The following is a 24,379-nucleotide window of genomic DNA, read 5'->3' as shown; positions in this document are numbered from 1 at the left end:
CTTATGTGTCGGATATTTCCAAGCAGTCTGGGACCACTAGCCGTGAGGTGGTACTATAAATTGGAGTCAGCATCAGTTAAGAGCTTCCACCAACTCCAAAAGTCATTCAGGGCAAGATTCATCATCAATGAGGTCCAGCCGAAGCAAACCGACTCTCTCTGAGCTATGTAAATTAAACCGGAAGAAACTCTTCGTGAATACTTGGCCTGCTATTAGGAATGCTTTAATCTGGTTGATGATGCTTGCAATGATTCCATGGCCATCACCGCCTTTAAGATGGGATTGCATCCTAATAGCCCCATCCGCAGTTCATTGACCAGGCGTCCCCCCAAAACCGTCTGGGCATTAATGAAGAAGGTTGAAGAATACTGTAAAGTGGAAGATGATGCCCTTCGAGTCAAGGCCGAACGTAAAGCCGTTGAGACAGCCACGACGGTAGTTGTTCAGCCGATTAGCTTCGTGCCTTTAAGAAGCCCTCAATGACGGAATCGACCTAAACGAGACAAAAGGCATGATTCACGCCGATCAATCGACCAATGTTCACAACGGGCTAATGAACAATACCAAGTGGATAATAGGCGCACAAGGCGTCTGGGCAAGAAATACACGGAGCTGACAGAGCTAATCAATAAGATTCTGTCGAAAATACAACACCTTCCGTTCTTCAAGTGGCCGCCCAAGATGACGGAACCCCCCGATGCGAGAAGACAAGATAAACGATGTGAGTATCATAAAGACCATAGTCACAACACCGATAGTTGTTTTTCTTTAAGAGATCACCTGGAAGCATTGGTGCAAGACGACCGTCTTACGCAATACGTCCGAAAGAACAATTCAACAAATACAGTAGCTCTACGGCCGGAGTCACCCTATCTTGGTGTAATCCATATGATATACAGTTTGTCGACACCACTAAAGGTGCACACAATCCAGTTGCCATCTAGCACACATAGCTCGATGACGCCAGCGAAACAGCCACACGACACTAGAATGATTAGTTTTGATGACAGTGATTTAGTTAGAGTGACCTACCCCTACACTAATCCCCTCGTCATCGAGCTACGTGTAAACAGATTCACCATCGAGCGTGTCCTCATTGGCTAGGGCAGCACTTTCAGAGATAATGTATTACAAAACTTTTGTCAAACTTGGTTTTACCGATTCGGACCTATCTCCGGCTGATTATCTGTTATTCGGCTTTAATGCTAACCCGAAGTACTCTTTGGGCAAGATCACACTACCCATATGGGCTGGAACCAGATCAGTAGACGTAGATTTTCTGGTTGTTAAGCTCCCTTCACCGTATAATATGATCATGGGCAGAACTTGGTTACATACGATGCAAGTCATGCCAAGCACCTACCACCTACTGCTCCGTTTTCCGACTGAATATGGTATTGAACAGATTCGCGGCTCTAAGCAGTCGGCGCAGGCATGTTATCTTCTAGCTACAAAAAGACCGAGGGAACTGGAAGTGCATTCAATTGAGGTACCAGATTGAGAGAGTCTCAAAGACATTGGGAGGATCCCAAGTGACAAAGTAACCGAAGCCCTGCATCGGGTCGAAATTGACGAAAATCCTGACAAGTTCTTCGTGATTGGCGTTTCCTTGGATAACGTCGAAAGGCAGGAATTGATAGCTTTCTTACTCGGCAATAGTGATGTGTTTGCATGGACTCCATACGAAATGCCAGGAGTAGATCCATCAGTGGCCCAACACCGCTTGAACGTTGATCCGAAATGTAAGCCAATTGTTCAAAGAAGCCGGCGGTCAGCCGCGGAGCATACTTCGGCCGTCGTTGAAGAAGTAGATAGGTTACTTGAAGCCGGGGCTGTCCGCGAAATAACTTATCCTACATAGCTGTCTAATACTGTGGTTGTGAAGAAGAAGAATGGCTCTTGGCGCGTCTGTGTGGATTTTACGGACTTAAACAAAGCTTGTTCCAATGACTGTTTTCCTCTGCCCAGAATAGACCAACTCGTAAATGCAACGGCACATCATTAACGCATGAGCTTCTTGGATGCCTACAGAGGCTATTATCAAATTGCCATGCATCTGGAGGATCAAGAAAAAACCGCATTCCTCACTTCAAGAGGAACCTTTTGCTACAAGGTCATGCCTTTTGGGCTGAAGAATGCAGGAGTAACTTATCAAAGACTAGTGACTTCCATGTTCAAGGAACAGCTCGGCCGTACCATGGAAGTACACATCGACAATATGGTGGTCAAAGGAAAAGCACTCCTATGCCGCCGATTTGTCAGAAACATTTGGCATTCTTGGAAAGTACAAGATGAAATTGAACGTTTCTAAGTGTGCATTCAGCATCGGCTCCGGCAAATTCCTTGGCTACATCGTTAACCACCGCGGAATCAAAGCCAATCCAAGGCATATCACGGTAATTCTAGAGCTTAGATCCCCTCGGTCAGTCAAAGAGGTTCAGAAGCTAATGGAGATGGTCGCCGCGCTCAACAGATTTATCAGTCGTTCCATAAATCGCTGCCGACAATTCTTCCACACACTTCGGCAAGGTAGAGCATTTGATTGGACTCCTGAGTGCCAGGCCGCTTTGGACGGCCTGAAATCTTACCTCCGATCAGTTCCACTCTTGGTAACACCTGCAGCTGGCGATCCACTCATTTTGTATCTGGCAGTATCCGACTGGGCCGTCAGCGCCGTATTGTTAAAGGACGAACTAGGGGAGCAGTGACCAGTTTACTATGTGAGCAAAGCTATGGCCAATGCTGAGACACGTTACCTTCTACTAGAAAAGCTTATCCTTGCTCTCGTCATGACTGCAAGAAAACTGATGTACTACTTTCAGCGGCATACCGTTGGGGTGTCAACGGAATATCCCCTCCGGTCAGTGCTCCGCAGCGCGGAGGCGTCTGGCCGCCTCTCGAAATGGGCTCTTGAACTCGGCCAGTATGATATCCAGTTCCTACCCAGAACTTTCATCAAAGGGCAAGTACTCGCCGACTTTGTTGTCGAGTTCACAGGATCCCTGGCCGACTTTAAGTCTAGTTCACAGGATCCCTGGCTGACTTTAAGTCTAATCAAGTGCAAACTATTCCCGACTGGAGAATGTATGTTGGCAACGTTTGGCAGATGCATTGTGATGGATCATCCAACTAATATAGCAGTGGGGCTGGCATAGTAATCATGACCCCTGAAGAGGCAATAATCGAACAGGCCGTCAAATTGGGATTCGACGCATCAAATAATGAGGCCGAATATGAAGCATTGTTAACCAACTTGCGAAATTCTCTTCACCTTGGTACACGACGTCTGCTTGTTTTCTGTGACTCAAAACTAGTAATCAACCAGTTGAAAGGGGAATATGCAGCCAAAAATGAACGTATGGCAGCTTATATGAAAACGGCGAATTCTTTGCTCGCAAAATTTGATCACCACGAACTGAATCAAATAACCCGGGATCAGAACACGTATACAGATGCCTTGGTTTGTCTATCCTCTGCTATTAACTCAGAAATTAAGCAGATAATTGAAGTAGGGTTTGTCCCCGAGACGAGCATTGCCTCTTCAGAACCAGTTCAGGTCAACGTTATCGAACTTAGTCCGAGTTGGATGGACCCTATCGCCGCATTCCTATCTTCAGAATGGCTCCCGATGGATAAGAAAGAAGCACACAAACTCCAAAACAAAGCCCTCCGATACTATTTGGATCCGCAGGGGAAGCTCTAAAAAAAATCTCTCTCCGGGCCGTACTTAGAGTGTGTTCACCTGGATAAAGTCGAGGAACTTTTATTTGAAATACATGAAAGCAGTTGTGGAGCCCATTCGGGGGGACGTTCTCTGGCTCACCGCGCCGTATCGCAGGGGTATTATTAGCCGACCATGCGAACTGACGCCGAGTGTTATGTCAAGAAATGTGGTCAATGCCAGAAGTTCTCCCTTTTAACTCACCTGCCGGCCGAGGAGTTAAATTCAATCACTAGCCCTTGGCTGTTTGCTCAATAGGGCCTTGATATCGTTGGACTGTTGCCCCAGGCCCCGGGCAACAAGCGATTCCTAATTGTTGCGACGAATTATTTCACAAAATGGGTCGAAGCGGAGGCACTAACACATATTCGAGATTTTGACGTTAAGCGTTTTGTATGGAAAAACATCATAACAAGATTCGGCATACCACGAGCACTTGTTTCTGACAACGGTGCCCAGCTTGATTGTGGCGTGTATCGAGAATTGTGCGACACTTATGGTATTCGGCCCTACTTTTCCTCGCCAGCTTTCCTCCAGAGTAATGGTCAAGCGGAGGCCACAAACAAGGTTATTTTGGACGACATCAAGAAAAGACTGGAGAAAGTTAAAGGCAGATGGGTAGAAGAGTTGCCCAGTGTGTTGTGGGCTCATTGCACTACTCCGAGGTGATCCATTGAGGAAACGCCGTTTACTCTGTGCTTCGAAACCCAGGCAATCATCCCCCTTGAGATCGCCCTCCCAACCTTGAAATCTAAAGTTTTTGATATGGGCTGAAATGACATGATGTTGGCCTTAGACTTGACTCTGATTGAAGAATGCCGAGACTGCGCCCTTGTATTCATGGCAGGGTACCAACAATAGCTCACTAAGTCGTATAATCAACGTGTTCAACTGCGCTATTTTACACCAGGAGAATTGGTTCTCAAGAAAGTGCTTCCCACTGTTAGGAATTCGGCTAAAGGAAAATTGGGTCCTAACTGGGACGGCCCCTATCAGATTGATTCAATTGCAGGGATAGGGGCGTATCGGCTCAAAGACATGGATGGAAAAAGCCTGCCTCGCCTGTGGAACTCCACACACTTGCGCAAATTCTATTATTAACTTGTACGGCACAACAACTTGTTTTGATTTTATGCCATGTGCATCTTCTTTTTTTTCAATATAATGTCCTCTTGTTCATTGAGTTCTGGTTGTGTGAATAAGCCTCCACATTCGGAGCGCCCTTTAGCGAATGACGTTTGGGCCAACACAAATAAGCCTCTGAATTCAGAGCGCCCTTCGTGGAAATCATGATTGGCCACAAAAAGCCTCCGAATTCGAAGCGCCCAGCGTGAATGATGTTCGGGCCGAATAAGCCTCTGAATTCGGAGCGCCCATCGTGAATGACGTTTGGGTCGAATAAGTCTCCGAATTCGGAGTGCCCTTTTGCGAATGACGTTTGGGCCAACACAAATAAGCCTCCGAATTCGGAGCGCCCAGTGTGAATGACGTTTAGGCTGAATAAGTCTCCGAATTTAGAGCGCTCTTTCACGAATGATGTTTGGGCCAACACAAATAAGCCTCCGAATTCGGAGCGTCCAGCGTGAATGACGTTTAGGCCAAATAAGTCTCCGAATTTGGAGTGTCCTTTCGCGAATGACGTTTGGGCCAACACAAATAAGCCTCCGAATTCGGAGTGCCCTTCGTGAAAATCACGATTGGCCACAAAAAGCCTCCAAATTCGGAGCGTCGATCGTAAAAAACACGGTTAGGTCGAATAAGTCTCTGAATTCAGAGTGCCCAGTGTTAATGGTGTTTGGGCCAACGCAAAAAAGCCTTCGAATTCGGAGCGCCTTTCGTGGAAATCACGATTGGCCACAAAAAGCCTCTGAATTCGAAGCGCCGATCGTGAAAAACACGGTTGGGTCGAATAAGTCTCTGAATTCGAAGTGCCCAGCGTTAATGGCGTTTGGGCCAACGCAAAAAAGCCTCCAAATTCGGAGCACCGATCGTGAAAAACACGGTTGGGCCGAATAAGTCTTCGAATTCGGAGCGCCCAGTGTTAATGGCATTTGGGCCAACATAGATAAGCCTCAGAATTCGAAGCACCCATTCGCGAATATCCTCACAAAGAAGCCTCCGAATTCGGAGCGGCCTTCGTGATTGACACGTTTGAGCCGAATAAGCCTCCGAATCCGGAGCTCCTTTTGTGGATATTGTAAAGTAGTAGACAACTTAATCTGCAAGCATTGATCGAAATGATATATTGACATCCAGAATGATAAGTTTTATTCAATAGATCATAAGTACATGCTTTACAATATAAAAAAAAATTATATATATATATATATCAAAATTATTCGGTGCCTCCCTCATTGTCAATCTTCTCGGCTTCGTAAGTCTCGAACGGAAAAGTATAGCTCTGATATAAGGGTGATACCGGATCAACGCACGTGGCTTAGAGGGCCTTGGTCCATCCATGCTTAAATCTGCGATTCTCGCATCGACAGACCTCTTCGGCTAGTTTTTTCGTAGTTTTATCTATTCTGATTTTTCGGCCGTCATGAAAGCCTTTTTCGTAGGACCTGGCCTTCGCCGATTTAATTGCGAACATGCTGGCCGTTTCTCGGTCGGCGATCGCGTGATCCAAAATTCGGAGGCGCTAGTTCTCTTCAGCTCATTTTTAGCCTTCTCCGTGTGGGCTAGCAAGCTCTGAATGCGAGCATCCTTTTGCTTTATCTCTCTTCGTGCCGCACGCAGACGCATGCCGATTTCGTAGGAGGTGTACTGAGCCTTTACCACTCCATAAATGCCCTCCCGAAAAACTTCGTAATCAGCCCGGCCGACCATGGACTGCTGAACTTCTGGTGGAAAAATCTATCGCGCAAACTCGACTGCTACATTTGGGTCGCGGATGATGGAATCCGCCTCCGTCATCGGTTTGTTCCCAACAAACACCGAAAAGCTCAACGGGCGCGATGTCGCACTGGGTTCACCTCTCGAATGAAGGGAGTTACCTCGTTGCTGCTTTTTCTTTCGGGGTGACCTACTTCAGTGATATAGGGATTGGCGTTTCTCACGCTCCTTTGACGTCCTACTCACTGTGCGCGTAGGCTCGCCACCCCGGTTCATCTCTGCGTCCAACTCTACGAGTGTCCTACTTTCCCCCTGCTGTTGAAGAATAGTTTTCTTGCCATCCACGGTCGTCCACACTTCTTTTTGGAATAGAATACTACAATGGCACCTTTACGCACGTAGCCCCTGCCCCATTTATTGATTACGGGGGCCGCGCTCCCGAGGCGATCTCATCAATGCTCGCATTCCATGAGCCATCGATATTTGGCGTTCCAATTCATTCCTCAACTGGGGCAGGGGCAGATTCGTTAATCCTAGTGGCTAAGGATTCGCCAATATAATTGGCCAAATCTTAGGGCGATTGGATCATGTGCCCTAGTTATTCCATGAGCCACCGATATTCGGCGTTCTATTCCATTCCATTAACTGGGGCAGGAGCAGATTCGGTAATCTTAGCGGCTAAGGATTCGCTAACCTAATCGACCAAATGTCAGGGCCTTGCGCCGATTGGATGATTTGCCCTAGCCATTCCATGAGCGACCGATATTCGGTGTTCCAGTTCATTCCTTAACTGAGGTAGGGGCAGATTCGTTAATCTTAGCGGCTAAGGATTCGCTAACCTAATCGGCCAAATCTCAGGGCCTTGCGCCGATTGGATCATGTGCCCCAGCCATTCCATGAGCCATCGATATTCACCGTTCCAATTCATTCCTTAACTGGGGCAGGGGCAGATTCGTTAATCTTAGCGGCTAAGGATTCGCTAACCTAATCGGCCAAATCTTAGGGCCTTACGCCAAGTGGATCATGTGCCCCAGCCAGTCCATGAGCCACCATTAACTGGGGCAACGACATGTTCATGAATTCAGTCGGCTAAATTGCTAAGTTGCCAAGTTATGCAATTAACTAATCGACAGCTATTTGGTGAGGTGTTTAATTCACTCATCTCATGATCCTACATCCTATTGGATCGATAGCTAGCATGCACAATAGACAATAGTCATTTTACCCAAAGTAATGAACAACAAAAATCTTCATTAAATAACAAAGATTGAGTACAGATAACAGTAACAAGTAAAGGAAATTTTCATTAATAAATTGAGTACAGATAGTGATCATTTTATAGATGAAAATTACCTTAAACTAATAGGAATATACTAACAAAAATTTACAAGAACCATGCATGGGAGATGCCTAACAAAAATAAAGATGTTACCCTAGTCAATCTTCGGGGTCAGACTCCAGCAGCTTAACGTCCACCTGCTTGTATGGAATCGGCTGGGCCAATGTCACATTAGCAGCAGTGAGGGCTTTGAGCCAGCCGTGTTTGAAGCCCCGATTCTCGAATTTGGGGACTTCCTCCACATAGTTCTCTAAGGCGGTGTCCTTCCCAGCTTGGAACGCTTTGGAAATCTCGAAGTCGGCTACTTCTTTCACCTTCTTCGATTCTTCCAAGTCGGCTTCCATCTTGGCAATCACCTCCTTGGCCAACTTGAACGCGTCTTTGCTCGCGTTTGCCCTCTCCTCAGTGGCCAATCTGAGCTGGTCAGAACTCTTTGCCTTTTTTGCCTTGGTGTCAGCTCTTGCGCTCTCATCCACTGCTCTTGCCGCCTCGGACTCGGCTCTTTGAGAGGCCTCCTTGGCCTTGCCCTTCTCATTTTTAATTTTGACTTTCAAAAAGCCGATCTGCTCAATAGCATCATGTTGGCAGCGGCCAATCTCGGCCATCCTGCCCACCGTCTACAAAACACGGAGTTAGAATTTAAAAGTAAAAGTAATAAATAATATACGTTTATATGCACATAGGCAGAAAGTTGAAAATAAGGTTACGTCATGTACCAATAGGGCCAATTGAGCGGCTAATGCTATTGACAGCAGATTTGGCTCCACATGAAAGGTCTCCCTGTCAACCAGCAGGGAAATTGAGGAAGCCATACTCAAGGCCACTGCCGGATCTTTTAGAGCCAACGCGTCGGACGCAATCGGCATGTTCTTAATCCTTGGTTAGACGATGAACGACATGACTAAGTCCGACTCCTCCAAACGCGACCGATTGTCGGTGAGTGATTCTTCAAGGTTAGCTTCGCTCTCGGCGGGACGCTTCTCCCCCCTCTGATCAGCCTCCTGACTCAACCCTTTAACTGTCTGCTCCGTCTCTGCCGTCTCAATTTGAGTCGTTTCTTCCACGATAACAAGAGGAGAAGACTTAGTCACCATAGCAGGTTCAGAACGGATGGTCTCGGCCCTCCTCCGGGCGGCCATCCGTTTGGCATTTTTCCTCCTTGCCAGCTGCGTAAGCGACTCCCCTGCCATGATCTTAGGATACGAGCCGGGGAGATCTCCAAAATCAGTAAAAATGTCTTCAAATGAGACGTCCCCTCGACCTGACATGGATGGAGGGTTGGATGGACTAAGGTCGGCTTCTTTAAAAGCCGAATTTAGAGCTTCGTCAACTTCTTCGGCTTCCAAAGTGGACTGACTCAACTGCTTGGCGGCTTCCTCGACTAATAGTTCTTCGGCCTGCTCTAAATCAGAAGCCTCCAAACCAATCTGTTGAAGGCTTTTGAAGTAGGGGAAGATAAGGGCTGTGAACTGCTATTCGCCCTGTGGAATCGGAATGTTTTCCGCGACCGAAAAAGTTGTGTAAGTTGGCTCGTACCGCAGAAGTATATGGGCCGCCCTCCGTTGTTTTTGGAGGTTTGGACGGCCAAAGAACTGGAGTGCGGTTTTAATTTTCGCAAGCACAGCGTCGTCATCCGAAACCAGAACTTTCGTACCGCAGAAGTATATGGGTCGCCCTCCGTTGCTTCTGGAGGTTTGGACGGCCAAAGAACTGGAGTGCAGTTTTAATTTTCGCAAGCACAGCGTCGTCATCCGAAACCAGAACTTTCTTCAAAACGTTGCCTGCACAAATAAAACGATAAGTACGTGGAAATAAAGCCGAGTAAATATAAAGTAGATAAACGTAAAGGAACTATACGGCAACTTGGTTCGCCTCTCCGTCTAGGTACAGGATCTAGGCGATCTTCGCCTTTGCCGAATTTCCAGTTACCTCGGATAACGACCATGACATCATCAACTCGCTTGCCAGAGTTGGCAAACATAATCACCAAGTGATGGTCGGTGTCCTTGGCCCTGAGAAAATAGGGCCTCTGCCGGCCAGAAGATTTGGCCAAGGCATAACAATGTCGAATAGCAGGTATGCCAAGATTGATCCTAAGTCATCAGTTCAACTCTATAATCCCCATTATGATTCAGAAAAAATTTACATTAGGTTGAGAGGGGATTAGACCCCAATGGCGAAGAACGACCTTAAGAAATAGGTGGAGGGGGAAACGGACTCCGCCCTCAGCAATTGATAGGAGAGGAAAAATGATTGTACTTTCATCCGTCCTCTCCATATCAAGGGTGTTGTCTGTCATGAGTGACAAATGGACATCATCAAGGATGGAAAAATGGCGTCGAAAATTAGAAATTCGATTCGCAGAAAGGTCTTTCAAATGTTTTGCCATCTTAGCCAGTCTAAGGAGTATGATAAACTAAAAACAAACAAGGAAATGGGATTTGAAATGAAAGAGAACAGAACTTACAAGGAGCAGAAGAGGCAATGAGAAACGAAAGGAGGTTGCAGAGGTCGCGAAATGGAAGAGATATACCGAAAGGCAAACTAGGAGCTTTGATTATTCAAAAAACATGCATTCGAAGGGACAACAAAGTTTAAAATCACAATAAATGAAGGAAGCGTACGAAGGGGCGGGAAATTGTAATGATGACCAGAAAGCTTGTGTGTTCTGACATTCACGTTGGAATGAGGTTAACCGCCAAATTTCTATTTTGACTTTTCAACTTCGAAACCAAACACGCTAACTAACTGGTATTAGTGGGGTGTTTGGGGGGCAATTGTGGGAACCGAATATTAGGGGATGCAAAGAGGCCGAATATAATATACACTTAGATAATCAGGATATATATTATATTTAGCCCCGTCTTGTACGATCCAGAAGCCAAACATCCTAATCGGCTATAGAACCAGTTCAGGGAAGAGCCGAGTGGGAATTGGTTTACGACAGAAGGAGCCAAATGAACAACCACACGGTGGATTAAAAGTGGGCCCGACCCTAAGGCCTAAAAGCGAATATAAATAGAGGAACATTAGCCAAACAAAGGTATGTGAGAGATAACCCCAAGAAACTTGAGACATAAGCAAACGTGAGACATATACTAACTTGTCTGTTGGAGTGCTAATTCTGACACCCCCGACTAGATTGTTAATCCCTTTTTAGGTAACAATCAGAGGAACAGGAACGTCCTTCAGGATCCAAGAGTATTTCCAAACCACTCTTCCACAACATATATTCTCACTTTAATTCTCAAATATTCTAAAATCACTTTAAAATGAGTTTTTATATAAATTCTGAAATCACTTTAATTCTCATATATGGAGTTCTCATAGATGCCAAAATCAATTTCAGATTATATGTATGGAACTAATTTCTCAAAATTAGTTCCATTTGTGAAGTTTATTTTTAACTCATTAACTTCCCTAATCTGAAATTTGTCATTTTGGACATTCCCTAAAAATCAGTTCTACATATATATATGAGTAATCTGAAATATGAAATTTGTCATTTTGGAGGAGGATGTTTAATCTGAAATATGAAATTTGTCATTTTAGGATAGTCACATAATCTGAAATCTGAATGAAGGTTTTTTAATTGTTATTTTATCAAATCAGTATTTTGTTTGGGCATTGTTAGGAAACTGATATTTGTTTAATTGTTATTTGATTATGCAAAGTGGAAGAATGAAGGTTGATTCAAATGTTGGTGACAATCCTTTAATAAATGAGGGTGAAGAAGTTGAAGAACCTAAGAAGGGTATGCATTTTAGCTCAAGAGAAGAGGTGTACACATTTTATGGCAAATATGCTAAGCATGTTGGATTTTCTATAGCTCATAGAGCACAACATTTTGGAGACGATGGGCAATTAAAAAACTTTGCAATTGAATGTTCTTGTGCAGGGGAGAGAAAAAAAAAATCAGAAGTCAACCCTTTGAAGCCATCTTTGTCCACAAAAATTGGTTACAAAGCAAGGGTATGAGGTAGTATACAAAAGGATGAGAGATATAAACTAACCACAATTAACCTTGAGCATGATCATGATTTGATTCCCACCGACTCACGTCATCTTGCAATGAATAAGAAAATTCTTACTCCTGTGAAGAGAAGATTAGAAATTAATGATTAGGTAGGGATTGGGGTGTCCAAGAACTTTCATTCAATGGTTGTTGAAGCGGGGGGACACGAGTCATTGACATTTGATAAGCGAGATGCAAGAAATTACATTGAGAGAGCTGGAAGATTGAGGCTTGGGAAAGGTGATACCGAATCACTTCAAAGTTATTTTATGAGGATGTAAGCAATAATGAGAGATTCTTTTATATGATTGATGTTGATGAGGAGTTTCGCATTAAAAACTTGGTTTGGGTTGATGCAAGGATTCGGGCAACTTATGAAGCATTTGGAGATGTCGTTTCATTTGACACAACTTATCTAACGAACAAATATGACATGCCATTTGCTCCATTTTTCGGAGTTAATCACCATGGACAGTCCATTTTGCTTGGTTGTGGATTGTTATCTAGTGAAGACACTAACATATTTGTTTGGCTATTCAAGTCGTGGTTAAGTTGCGTGTCAAATCATCTACCAAAAGCTATCATAACTGTTCAGTGCAGAGCTATGCAAAATGCTATAGAAATTGTCTTTCCATAAGCTCGACATCGATGGTGCTTATGGCATATCATGAAAAAAATTCTAGAGAAGTTGAAAAGATATGCTCAGTATGAAGCCATAAAGTTGGCAATGCAAAATGCAATTTATGACTGCTTGACAAGAGCTGAATTTGAGAGTAAATGGAAAGTGATGCTTGCAACATTCAATCTTTATGATAATGAGTGGTTGGAGGTACTATATGATGAGCAGCATCGATGGGTACCTGTCTATGTTAAAGACATTTTTTGGGCTGGCATGTCAACTACACAACGAAGTGAAAGTATGAATGCATTTTTTGATGGATATGTAAACCCAAAGACTACATTGAAGCAATTTGTTGAATAATATGACAATGCCTTGAGAAGTAAGGTAGCGAAAGAGAAGAAAGCAGGCTTCAAGTCTCAACACAAATTGTTTGATTGCCTAACTATATATGGTTTTGAGAAACAATTTCAACAAGCCTACACGAATGCAAAATTCAAAGAAGTTCAAGGAGAGTTGAAGAGATTAGTTTACTGTCAGCCGTTGTTTGTGAAAGATGAGGGATCAATTTCTACATATAATGTCCAAGAAACGATGGTAGTTTGTTAGAAGATGAAGCATGTGGACTTTGTTGTGTATTTTAATTCAACTGAATGTGAAGTTCAATGCATGTGTCAGTTGTTTGAGTTTAGAGACATTATGTGTGCTCACTCACTCGCTGTGCTTGTAAGAAGGTGCATAAATGAAGTGCCAAGTAAATACATTCTGCCATGGTGGAGAAAAGATTTGGATAGAGAGTATGCATGCATCAAAACCACATACACTAGCTTTAGGAATGATTTCAATACAAGTAGCTATGAGAGGATGAACAAAAAATTGATTGTCATTGTACAACTTGCTAGTAACTCTGAAGGCAAAACTAAAATCATAGACCTTAGGTTGGATGAAATCAAGAAGAGAGTCATGAAAGAAGAATCCAGTGATGGGAGTAATTTACCATGTTCCAGAAAAAGTCCAATTCACACCGGTTCTACATAAGGAGCTACTAGTAGGAAGGTGATTAGTCCTTTGGTTGCTCGGCGAAGAGGTCGTCTAGTTACAAAATGAAAGGTTGTCAAAGTAGATCAAATTGTGAATCGGTTCAAGGCAACAGCAAAAAAACAAACAAAAGCAAAGGTAAATTGTGTATTCATTTTTTTTTTTTTTTACAAACTATATTCAAGTATGTAAAAGCAATTCATAAATTTCAATCTTTAATTATTCTTCAAATAATACAGGCTGTAAAGTTGCTTCGATTTGAAGCTGAAGCTAAAGCTACTACATATACACCGTATTATCCTTATATGGTTGGCACGCAAAATAGTATGTATGTACCGGTACGTGTTCGAAAGAGAACTTCACATCAATTGCTTGTTTTCACAAATTTTGTTCTTCTAGCATGTACTTTTAATTGAATTGTCACAGGTGGCCAATGGTATTGGAGGCACATGTCTTACTTCATCGGGCTTTATAAGTGGCACACCGGGAAGTTTTATAAGTGCTCCAACTCAGATTTATGGTTTTGCATCTCTAACCCCATCGGCTTCTAATGCATGCACACTGGGAAGCTTGTATATTACGGACATGTTTGACTAGTTTTTATGTATTCGAACATTTTGTTTTTGAGATTGCAACTTATGTTGGCTATTAATCTGAGTTTGTAACTTTGTTTTTGAGATTGCAACTTATGTTATCTATTAATTTGAGTTTGAAACTTTGTTTTTGAAATTGTAACTTATGTTGCAACTTTGTTATTGAGATTCAGCATATGGATTTGTAAAACATGTTGTGCACTAATTATTAATGAAGTTATGTTATTATTATTATTTGTTATGTAATGAAAATGTTTATTTAACAGTTTCTCGGTATTGAACAATATTTGTTGAACAGTTTTCCTATATTCAACAATGTGTATTCAATAGTTTCCTTATATTCAACAATGTATATTCAATAGTTTCCCTGTATTCAACAATGTATATTCAATAGTTTCGCTGTATTGAACAATGTATATTCAATAGTTTCGCTGTATTGAACAATGTATATTCAATAGTTACCCTATATTCAACAAAAGTGTACAGGTTTGAACAAGTCATTTTCCATTCCACTCACTACAAAAGAGGTACATGTACAGTAATTAGGTTTCAATACACAACAAAACATAACTTCCTCTAAAACATCACAGCATCATACAAAAATGTTCACTCTACTTGAACTTGTACATTTACATCTAGTTCTACTTCTAACTTACATAAATGCATATCTATGTTATTACATCTTCATAAGTGTTAAGGCATAAATTACAAGCAACACAGACAATATATATATATATATATATATATATATCAACTTTTGCATCTTTGCGCTCTGAATTCGAAGTTGTTCCATCATCTCTCTTTGTTGTTCGGTCATAACTTATTCGTTGACAGTTGGCACTTCTTCTCTTGGAATTTGATGACCTCCATATTCTAAATTTGTAGGCAAACACCATTCAACAAAACAACCACAATCATTACAAGCATAGAATAACTTATTCTTGTTTCGATCGGTCTTAGAAATTCGAATAGTGGCCTTTTTATTACATCTACGACAATTTTTGTTGATATATGTCAATCGATCTGAGCAACTGCCATTGACACTTGAACTTGACATCTGCAAAAACGAAGAAATAACAAGTTATGAAGGTTAATAAACTATTGTAGTAAGTTAAGTAAACTGTTGCAAGTTATTCATTTGACTGGTTAAGTAAGTTAAGTAAACTACAAGGCAAGCTTAAGTTGTTCACAGTGCAAGCCTATGTTAACAGCAATTTCAGTGCAATTTCACAGTACAAGGCAATTTCACAGTGCAATTTCAGTGCCTAAGTCATTCACAGTGCAATTTCAGCAAGCCTTGGAGGCTTGCAAGGGGAACTGATAAAAGGAACATGTTGATTTTGGGAACTGATAAAAGGAACGATGATAAAAGGAATGATGGTAAGAACTGATAAAAGAACCTGCTATAATAATGCTACTACTATGTATCTTTGAGGGAGTGTTTTCCAAGACTGTTTGTGCTATTTACTTGAAAATAGATAAAAGTGGCTAGAGGTGTTTATTGGTACTAATGATGCTATTTCCAAGTGGAACCTTTGCTTTAGAACTGAGTGTTTTTTGTATGGTAAGTGAGAGTTCATTACCAAAATCAGATTAGTATATATCATAGTAGACCAATCATAGTATAGATCATAGTATAGACAAAAGTGGCTAGAGTTCATTACCAAAATAAAATCAGATTAAAAATTCTTTAGTTTATTTCCTGCCATATGTAGTATACATCATAGTACACTAATCATAGTATAGATCACAATAGACAATTGTGTCCATTAATAATAGGTGTGGAATATTGCATTAGTTTTGAAAACTAATCTCTTCAATTTGGATTGGATTGGTTTTCAGCTTATTGGCATGAGATAACAGTTTAGCTTCTTGGCATGAGATAACAGATTAATCTCTTCTGAATAAATGACCTCTTAAATTACAACTTAATACCAAAATGACAATGCCAAAAATGAAAAACTAATCTCTACACTAATAACAGATTTGGATCGGTTTTTCACAACCTATCAAAAAATTTAAAACTGTAATCCAAATCAAAAGGCCATTTTGTTTGAGGAATTTCATCGAGCAGGTGGTAGGCAAGGTCAAACTCCAAATCAAAGGCCAATCTGATAAGCAAATCAAAAGCCCAAACTAAATTCCCAAATCAACATCCCTAAGTCCAAACATTTAACCAAAATTCTTACTCAACATACGCAGATACATTTATACATAGAGATATATACACAGAGCCCTAAATACATAGACATAGAGATATACACGCAGATAGTTATATATAAGTAGCTATATGTCTTAATCGTACTTCGTAGAGGAAAAGAGAGAGTCTGAGTCGGGAGTCGGGAGTCAGGAGGTTTATCTTTTAATCGTACTTGGTTGGATGAGAGGGAAACAGAGATAGAGAGGGTCGGGAATTACAGAGTCTGTCGCTCGAAGTGAATGGAATGAGTTGTGTTGCCCTCTCGATCGTCGGAGTCAAGGTTACAGAGGAAGAGAGATCTGTCTGTGTTTGGGGAAGAAATTTGAATTCTCAACTGTGGGATAATTGACACACGTGCATATCACGTGACTTTTACACATTAGCTGGGGGTGCTGGGGGTCGCTCTAAATTGGGGGTCCGGGGCATTTTCCTTCGTTTTATTTAATTTTAGAGGGGTAAATTACATAGACACTCCTGATGTTTTTGTTTAATACATATATTTTCTTACGTTTGAAAAATAACATTGACCTTCTTATCAAATTAAAATGACATATTTGTCCCTTAGCATTTTTACATATAAAATAATAAAATAATAATGTTATTTTATTCATATCATTTCAAAAAAATTAACAACCATCTTTTTTGGTTTAACTCACACAAAAAATTAAATTTCAATATTTTTTTTTATTTTTACTGATTTTTTTAATATTTGAAGTATTTTTTTTAAATTTTTTAGATACATCTAATCTAAATATACTTAAGAAATATAATATTTTGTGATTTTTTTTAAATTCACCAACTACAAAAAAAATATATATATATATAAATACAAAAATTCAATAATATTGAAATAAATGTGAATGAAGGTGTTTGATAATACTGTAATATATGTGAGTGAATAAACGAGAAAGAAAAATGATAGTAGAAATAAAAATAAAAAATTCTATTAATATATAAAAATTTATACAAAAATATCATAAAAATATTGTGATAGTAATGTTGTTATAAATATAAATCATGTTTGATGGGTGTTTTTTTTTAATAAAAGGTCATCATTAAACTATATCATTGTATTTGAAAATTTTATATAAATTTTATGTTTATATATTATCACTCAATAAGAAAATGTTCATGTAGAATTTAATAATAGAAAGTTGTAGAATGTAGTCATATGATAGGGAGAAGAAATGGTAGGAAAAAGACAAAATGATCATTTAAAAAATTTAAAGGCATGACATCAGGGTGCTTCTATTTACACACCACTAATTTACTCATCCCGCGCCATTTCTTTAATTACTATTCTGTTACTTTATCTCTTTTCTCTCTCCTTTGAAACCCTAACTAGTAGCTTTTCTCCCACCGCCGCCGGTGACTTCTCTATCTCTTGCCGCTGTCAACCTCTCTCCCACATCCTCCCGCAGTTGCCAACGCCTCTCTTACCTTCTCCCTCCATTGCAAGCACTCCCCCACAACTTATATTTTGCGATCTTCCCTTCTGGTAAATTGCACATCTTTCTCTCTCTCTCATGCTTTTGTGGAAAGGGGTTTTGGTGGCGATGGGGAAGGGGTGGAAGATATATGGTGCCATTGCAAACCCTAGCTGGCACCCCACTAGCTTTATGACATCCTGTTCACCCTTCTACGCCACCCTTGCAGCACCTCTCCCGTTAGCTTCTCTCTCCAACCCCCTCATTCCGATACCCTTCCCCCATTATTTTTTCCCTTCTTCTTCCCTTCGCCTTTGAAACCCTAAATATTTACCCTCTAAAACCTTAGATATGAAATGGGAAAGGCTGAAGGGCAGATCACAATAATGGCTTGAAGAAGAGAGGGTAGGGGAGAAGAGCTACACCGGCGCCGATGACGGAGCTAGGTTGCAGGTAGTGGTGGTGACGATGGTGGGGTGTGTGATTAAGGGTAAAAATGGAACATTGTAATGTGGATTGAACAAATTTATTATTTATTAAATTATTAAAGGTGTGAATTAAGTACCAGTGTGTCTTAAGATGAAATGTGGTGCGTAAATAGAGGCACCTATGACATAAGCTATCCAGAGGGCAATTTGTAATGTAATTGCAAACTTTAGGGAGGGGATGTAATTTTTCAAAGGTGAGAGGGAAATCTGTGTTAAACAGAAACTTCAGAGAGTGTTAATGTAATTTATCTATTTTAGAATCATGATTTGAGTGTGAAATTATAAATTATGGAGTTATGAGTTAAGTTTTGAAAAGTGAAAATTTATTTGGTTATAAGTTTTGAAAGAGTTTTAAAAAAAGTTTGAGTTTTTAAATTTTAAATTTTGAAAAGAATTTTGAGTTGTATTTTAAGTTTTGAATTATATTTTGAAATTTTTTAGATTCATTTTTTCTAATATTTAAAAATGTTTAAGAATTTTTTTATTTATTTTAAACATATATATATTTTTTATTTTAAATATTTTGTTTTTTTTTTTTAATATTTTAAACTCAAAACATAACTTCACACTCACAAATTATAACCAAATACATACCTCAAATCTCAATTCAAAAACTCTTTTCAAACTCATAATCAAACTTTTTTCAAAACTCTTTTCAAAATTATATTAAAAAAATTCAAAAAAATATTTTTTATTTTATTCTTTACAATTATTTTTTATTGTAAAAATTAGTGAAATATCCCTCTCCAACTTTGTAAAGTAGAACAGGTCCAAGATGTTTTCTTTTATTAGTTAAGATCTCTCGATGAAATTTCTCTGTAATCATACTAGAGAAATTTTAAAATTTCTCTGTGTCGGGCTGAAATTTCTCTGTGTTGGATAAATTTCTCTGAGTCAGGCAAAATTTCACTGTGAAATCAGAGAAATTTCTCTGTCAAAATAAAAATTTCTCTATGTCAGGGCCGAAGGGGCCAAAATTTCTTTGAATCGAATTTTCTCTATGAAAATGTTGAAGGACCTTAACTACTGTGCAAATATTGTATGTCTTTTATATTATAAAATCTTAATATATCATAGACCTTAAAAAAATTTCATTTTTTTATTTTATATATACATATTTGAAATATTTTCTTTTATTTTTTTTGAATTTTTTTGGTTATTTTTTTAAGTATTGACCAAATAATTTGTTATGATTTAGATATATATGGAGATCCAAATTTTTAAAAAAAATTTATATAAAAAAATAATATTTAAAAAAAAGTATAAAAAATTTTAAAATTTTAAAATATTAAAAATTAAAATATTTAAAATAAAAAAAAAATTCAATTTTAAATATTTAATAAAAATACAACTCAAATATTTTAAAAAAAATACAGCGCACAATTTTATGAAATACAATGCACATTAAAAAAATACAACGCAAAACTTTTTTCAAAACTCATAACCAAACAAATTTTCTCTTTTCAAAATTTAACTGAAAATTCATAACTCAAAACTCAATTTCACACTCAAATCATGATTCTAAATCATGATTTTAAAAATAATTTTAACAAACAAAATAAAAAATTGATTTTTTTTTAAATAGAGTTTTGAATTGAATTTTGAATTGTGTATTTGTTAATGAGTTTTGAAAATAATTTTTAAATTGAGTTTTCAATTATATGTTTGTTATGAGTTTTGAAAAGAGTTTTAAATTTTTTTAATTAGAGTTACAATTTGAAAAGTGAACCAAAGGGGAGGAATCTCCTTGTTTGAACTCAAATTTTTTAAAAGTTGAATTTTTTTTTTAGTAATTTTTTAAAAATATTTGAAGTAATTTTTTTTTTTTTTTTTGATGCACCTACCTTAGATATACTTAAAAAATAAAATATTTATAAGAAAAAAATGTTTGAAAGAATTAATAAATACACAAGAATACTAAAATGTACTAAACTTTTGTATTTTTTTCTGTTTTTTATATTTAATAAATTTTTAAAAAATTTTTTTTCATAAATATTATATTTTTTTAAGTATATTTACGTTAGGTTTATTTAAAAATTAAAAAAATTGTTTAAAATATTAAAAAAATAGTGAAAACAAAAAATAAAAAAAAATAAAAAAAAAAACTCCATTTTCTGAAATGTTGATTCAAAGTTTTGAAATCAAACAAGGTGAATACTTTGGAGTTTTCAAAAACAATTTTCTCAATTTTTAATTTGTATTTTTAAAAATATTTTAATTGTTTTATTTATTTTTTAGATTCATTTAATCTTGATATACTTAAAGACTATAAAATTTGAACAAAAAATTCTAAAAAATTTATTAAATACAAAAAAAAAAAAGAAAAAAGAAAATATATTGAATTCTCATTTTTAATATTTGGTGAATTCTTTTAATTTTTTTCAATAAATATTATACTTTTTAAGCATATTTAGATTAAGTAGATCTAAAAAATAAAAAATACATAAAATATTTAAAAAATTCACCAAAAGAAAATACAAAAGACAAAAATTTTCTAAATAGTAAACTCAATTTTCTACCAAACATTTGTAAAAGTTGGTTCTCTGATTTCCCAATTACAAATATACAAACAGTAATGATACGTAGCTCGAAAATTTTCAAGCTTGAATTTACCCCGAATCCAAAATGACGTCGTTTTAAATGGTAGTTTCTTTTTACGAGGAAGTTATTTAATGAAAATTATCTTACCGGTAAGAGAATCCAAAATAACGTCATTTTGGGCAATCGAGAGATTCGAGAAAGAAAGATATGGGGAACAAAACATTATTGATATACAAAATTATTGCCACAAGTATTAAACATTTAAAATAGGAAACCAAGAGTTATAACAAAAAGAACACCAAAAAAGTACGGTGCTTTCTTCCTACAAGATTTTTCCCCAAAAGTAGGTCTCATTTTTTTCATTGGTGAGGTAGATGATGAAATGCACTCTCTCTCCTACGTTATCTCTTCATATCTTTTTATTTTTTTTATATATTTTAATTCAGATCCATATTAATTGTTTGAACCGCCTATCTTATAAGTTTCACAATAAAGTTTATCTATGTAAAAAATTAAATTCATTAGACAACTATGAACATGAAAATAAATTACATTTTGTTTTATAAAATGAATGGTTTAAGTTTAATTATATTTATAGTTCATTTTATAAAATAAAATACGATTTATTATCATATTTATAAGGAAAAATTAGTCAAGGGTCCCTCTCCCACTTTTCGTAATGGAAGAGATCCACAAAATTATTTTTTGATGTCTAAGATCCCTGAACATATCACAGAGAAATTTGACCTTACCAAATCAAAACTCATGTCTCTCTCTCTCTAAACTTCTCCATTCTCAGACCCGTCCAGATCAACTCTTGTTCCTCACCCTTGACTTCATTCTCCAGCCGATTGAGCTCTATGATCTATATATATATATATATTTTGTGGGTGTGATCTGATGTGGGCGGCTCTACGATCTCGTGCTCTTTTTCTCTCCTCTTCATCGTATTCCATCTATTCTGTAACTCATCAATAGAAGTTAGGGTTTAACACCGGCGAAGATGGAGTCGAAGGAGGTGCGAGGTGGGAGTATGATCAGAGCATTCTCATTCTGATTCGGATTGTCCTTTTGTTACTCCAATCCTAGAGCCGCAGCCGTAGTAGCAGCAGAGAGCCCCCAAGAAGAGGGGGAGAAGCATCGTCTCTGATCGGAATTGTGGCGTAGTGAAGCTGATAGATGGAGATTAATCAAATCAGATTCCATTTCACACACCAAATAAAAGTCAGCCTCTCTGCAGATTAGAAGATTCAACAGAGCTCCAATGAGGTTGTAAATATATATATATATAGAGAGAGAGAGATGGTTTGGGGTCGTGGTGAAAAAAACATGGCACTCCCATCGCAGATTCAAAACGGTGACACAACACTCGATTCAGGCCATGCTCGCCTTGACCAGCTCGGCTACAAACAAGAACTCAAACGTGATCCTCAGTAAGTCAGAGAAATTCTGATACTATGAATTCACTCAATAAGATGGAGAATTCTATTAGAGTATCTCTTAAGAATCTTGGAGTGTCATACTTGGATCTCTATTTGATGCATTGGCCTAAGAGCTCGGCATTTGGAGATGCGACTGATCCTCCTACTAAGTCAGGGAGTGCGTATAGGCAGTTTCTGAATCGGTTCAAGACTACATGGAAAGCAATGGAAGGTCTAGTGGAGTTGGGTCTAGTTCGAGCCATTGGCGTTAGCCATTTTAATATAGAGCAGATCAAAGAATTGCTTAAGTTTGCAAAAATGGTTCCAGCAGTCAATCAGGTTAACTCCTTATTCTTGGATTTTTGAATTGTGATTTTAGTTGATTTTGATTTACAACTTTTATTTTTAATTAATGTATTATGAACTCCAATCAGTAGTGGTGACTCTAGGAATTTTGTTTGCGGTGGCATTCAAATTATTTTTTGGGTATTGTTTTCATTTTCATGTTTTGTGAACAAAATGATGAAAAGTTTGATAACAGTCATTGTAATGAAGATTTGGGTCTACTAGAGAAATTCTCTGGTTTTTAAACTAAATTTTCTCTGGGTTGAAACCAGAGAATCAGAGAAATTCTCTGGTTTTTAAACTGAATTTTCGCTTCTGTAACTTGTCTCCTTATCTTGGCTTTTCTCCAAACTTACTACACTATCGTCTCCTTAACCAAACCATAAATAAAGTAAGACCATTTGTTTTCCTGAGTGCTATTTGCTTTCATGTCTCCAGGTTAGTTGGGTCTCTTCTATTTGTTCTCTAGGTATCAACATTTGTTTAACCCCTCTCTCTCTTTCTCTATTTAATGTGTTTGTGTGTGCATTGTTTTTCTCTGGTTTGGAGTCCAGAGAAATTCTAGAAATTTCTCTGGGAGAAAACTAAAGAAATTTGCAAATCAGAGAAATTTGAAGAGAATTGGACTGGGCTTAACAAATGCATTAGAGAAATGCTGAGAAATTGTAGGAAAAATTGGGCCAGAGAAATTCTGAGAAATTCAGAATTGCTGTAGACTTTCCAGAGAAATTTGGTCCAGAGAAATTGGGCCAGAATTTCTCTGGACCAATTTTCTCTGGACTGAAATTTCTTTGGATTGAAATTTCTCTAGATCAAGGTTGAGGGACCTTAGACATTATGAAAATATTGTTGAGGGACCTTAGACATTATGAAAATATTTGGTGTCCTTTATGCTATAAAATCATAATACCAGGGACTTTAAAAAAAAATCCTATTTATAATTGTCTGATGAAGTTGATTTTTTAAATAAATTATTGTGAAGCTTATAAGATAAACAGTTTAGATCATCAATGCGGGTTTGAATTGAAACCTATAAAAAGTGTATGAAAAAATATAGAGAAATGAAGTATGAAGGAAAACTTATTCCGTGATTTAAGGCAAATGATTCATTGATAAGATATTTTTATATTTCTTTTTGATTTCATCCAATATGTGGCAAATATGACTCATTTATATCTATTTATAAATATTTTCTCCCAAATACGAAACCAACCACATGCATACAATAGTGATAAAAGTCGATAAAATTAAAAAGTTTAGGATTATAGGCAAAAAAAAATAGTTAAATTATCTAAATTATTTATATTTTATTTGTTATAACTAATTAATAATTAGAATTGATAAAATTTTAAAAGTTTAGAGTTTAAATTAATACAATTAATTAAAATGTTAGGGTTGGATTTATTACTATGACCAACTCTGAGATTTTTCCTGGATCTTGTTTTCAGATTACATCTTTGAGCAGATCGATTGTTTTCCCCGTATCATTGCTATTTTTTTGGCGAATTTATTTTTTTGTTGTTGGTTTTTTGTTTTGTTGTTTGGTTGGAATGGCCCTTTGAGATCTTGTTTATGTACTATTATTGTTTTATTAATATAATGTTTCTCATGTTCTAAAAAAAATTAAGATTTCATTCTATTGTTTTTTTTATTAGCAAAAAGAAAATTTTTATTGATGAGAATAATGAGGGTGTTTGGTAAGAAAAATTTACCCTGGTTTAGGCTAAAATTCATAAAAAAACAAAATAGATTAAAATAGTTAATAAGACAAAATGTCACACCAAACATATTCATTTC

At 37.8% G+C, this 24,379-nt stretch overlaps 1 protein-coding gene across 1 annotated transcript; it reads left to right on the top strand.

Moving 5' to 3' along the window:
• The first annotated feature begins 3,160 nt into the window (after positions 1–3,160).
• LOC145791687 (uncharacterized) lies at positions 3,161–3,703 on the top strand. The gene has a single exon (XM_082872104.1). The coding sequence runs from the start codon at positions 3,161–3,163 to the stop codon at positions 3,701–3,703; it is 543 nt and encodes a 180-aa protein (XP_082728230.1).
• The last annotated feature ends 20,676 nt before the right edge of the window (positions 3,704–24,379 follow it).

The sequence above is a fragment of the Camellia sinensis genome, chromosome 5 (genome assembly GCF_055761805.1).
Source record: "Camellia sinensis isolate YWXY chromosome 5, ASM5576180v1, whole genome shotgun sequence".
Taxonomy (NCBI): Eukaryota; Viridiplantae; Streptophyta; class Magnoliopsida; order Ericales; family Theaceae; genus Camellia; species Camellia sinensis.
Note: the sequence above shows the minus strand (reverse complement) of the source record. Positions and strands in the feature narration are given on the sequence as shown.

Excerpts from the sequence above, each read along its gene's own strand:
- LOC145791687 (XM_082872104.1), top strand. The coding sequence starts at position 3,161 with ATGACCCCTGAAGAGGCAATAATCGAACAGGCCGTCAAATTGGGATTC.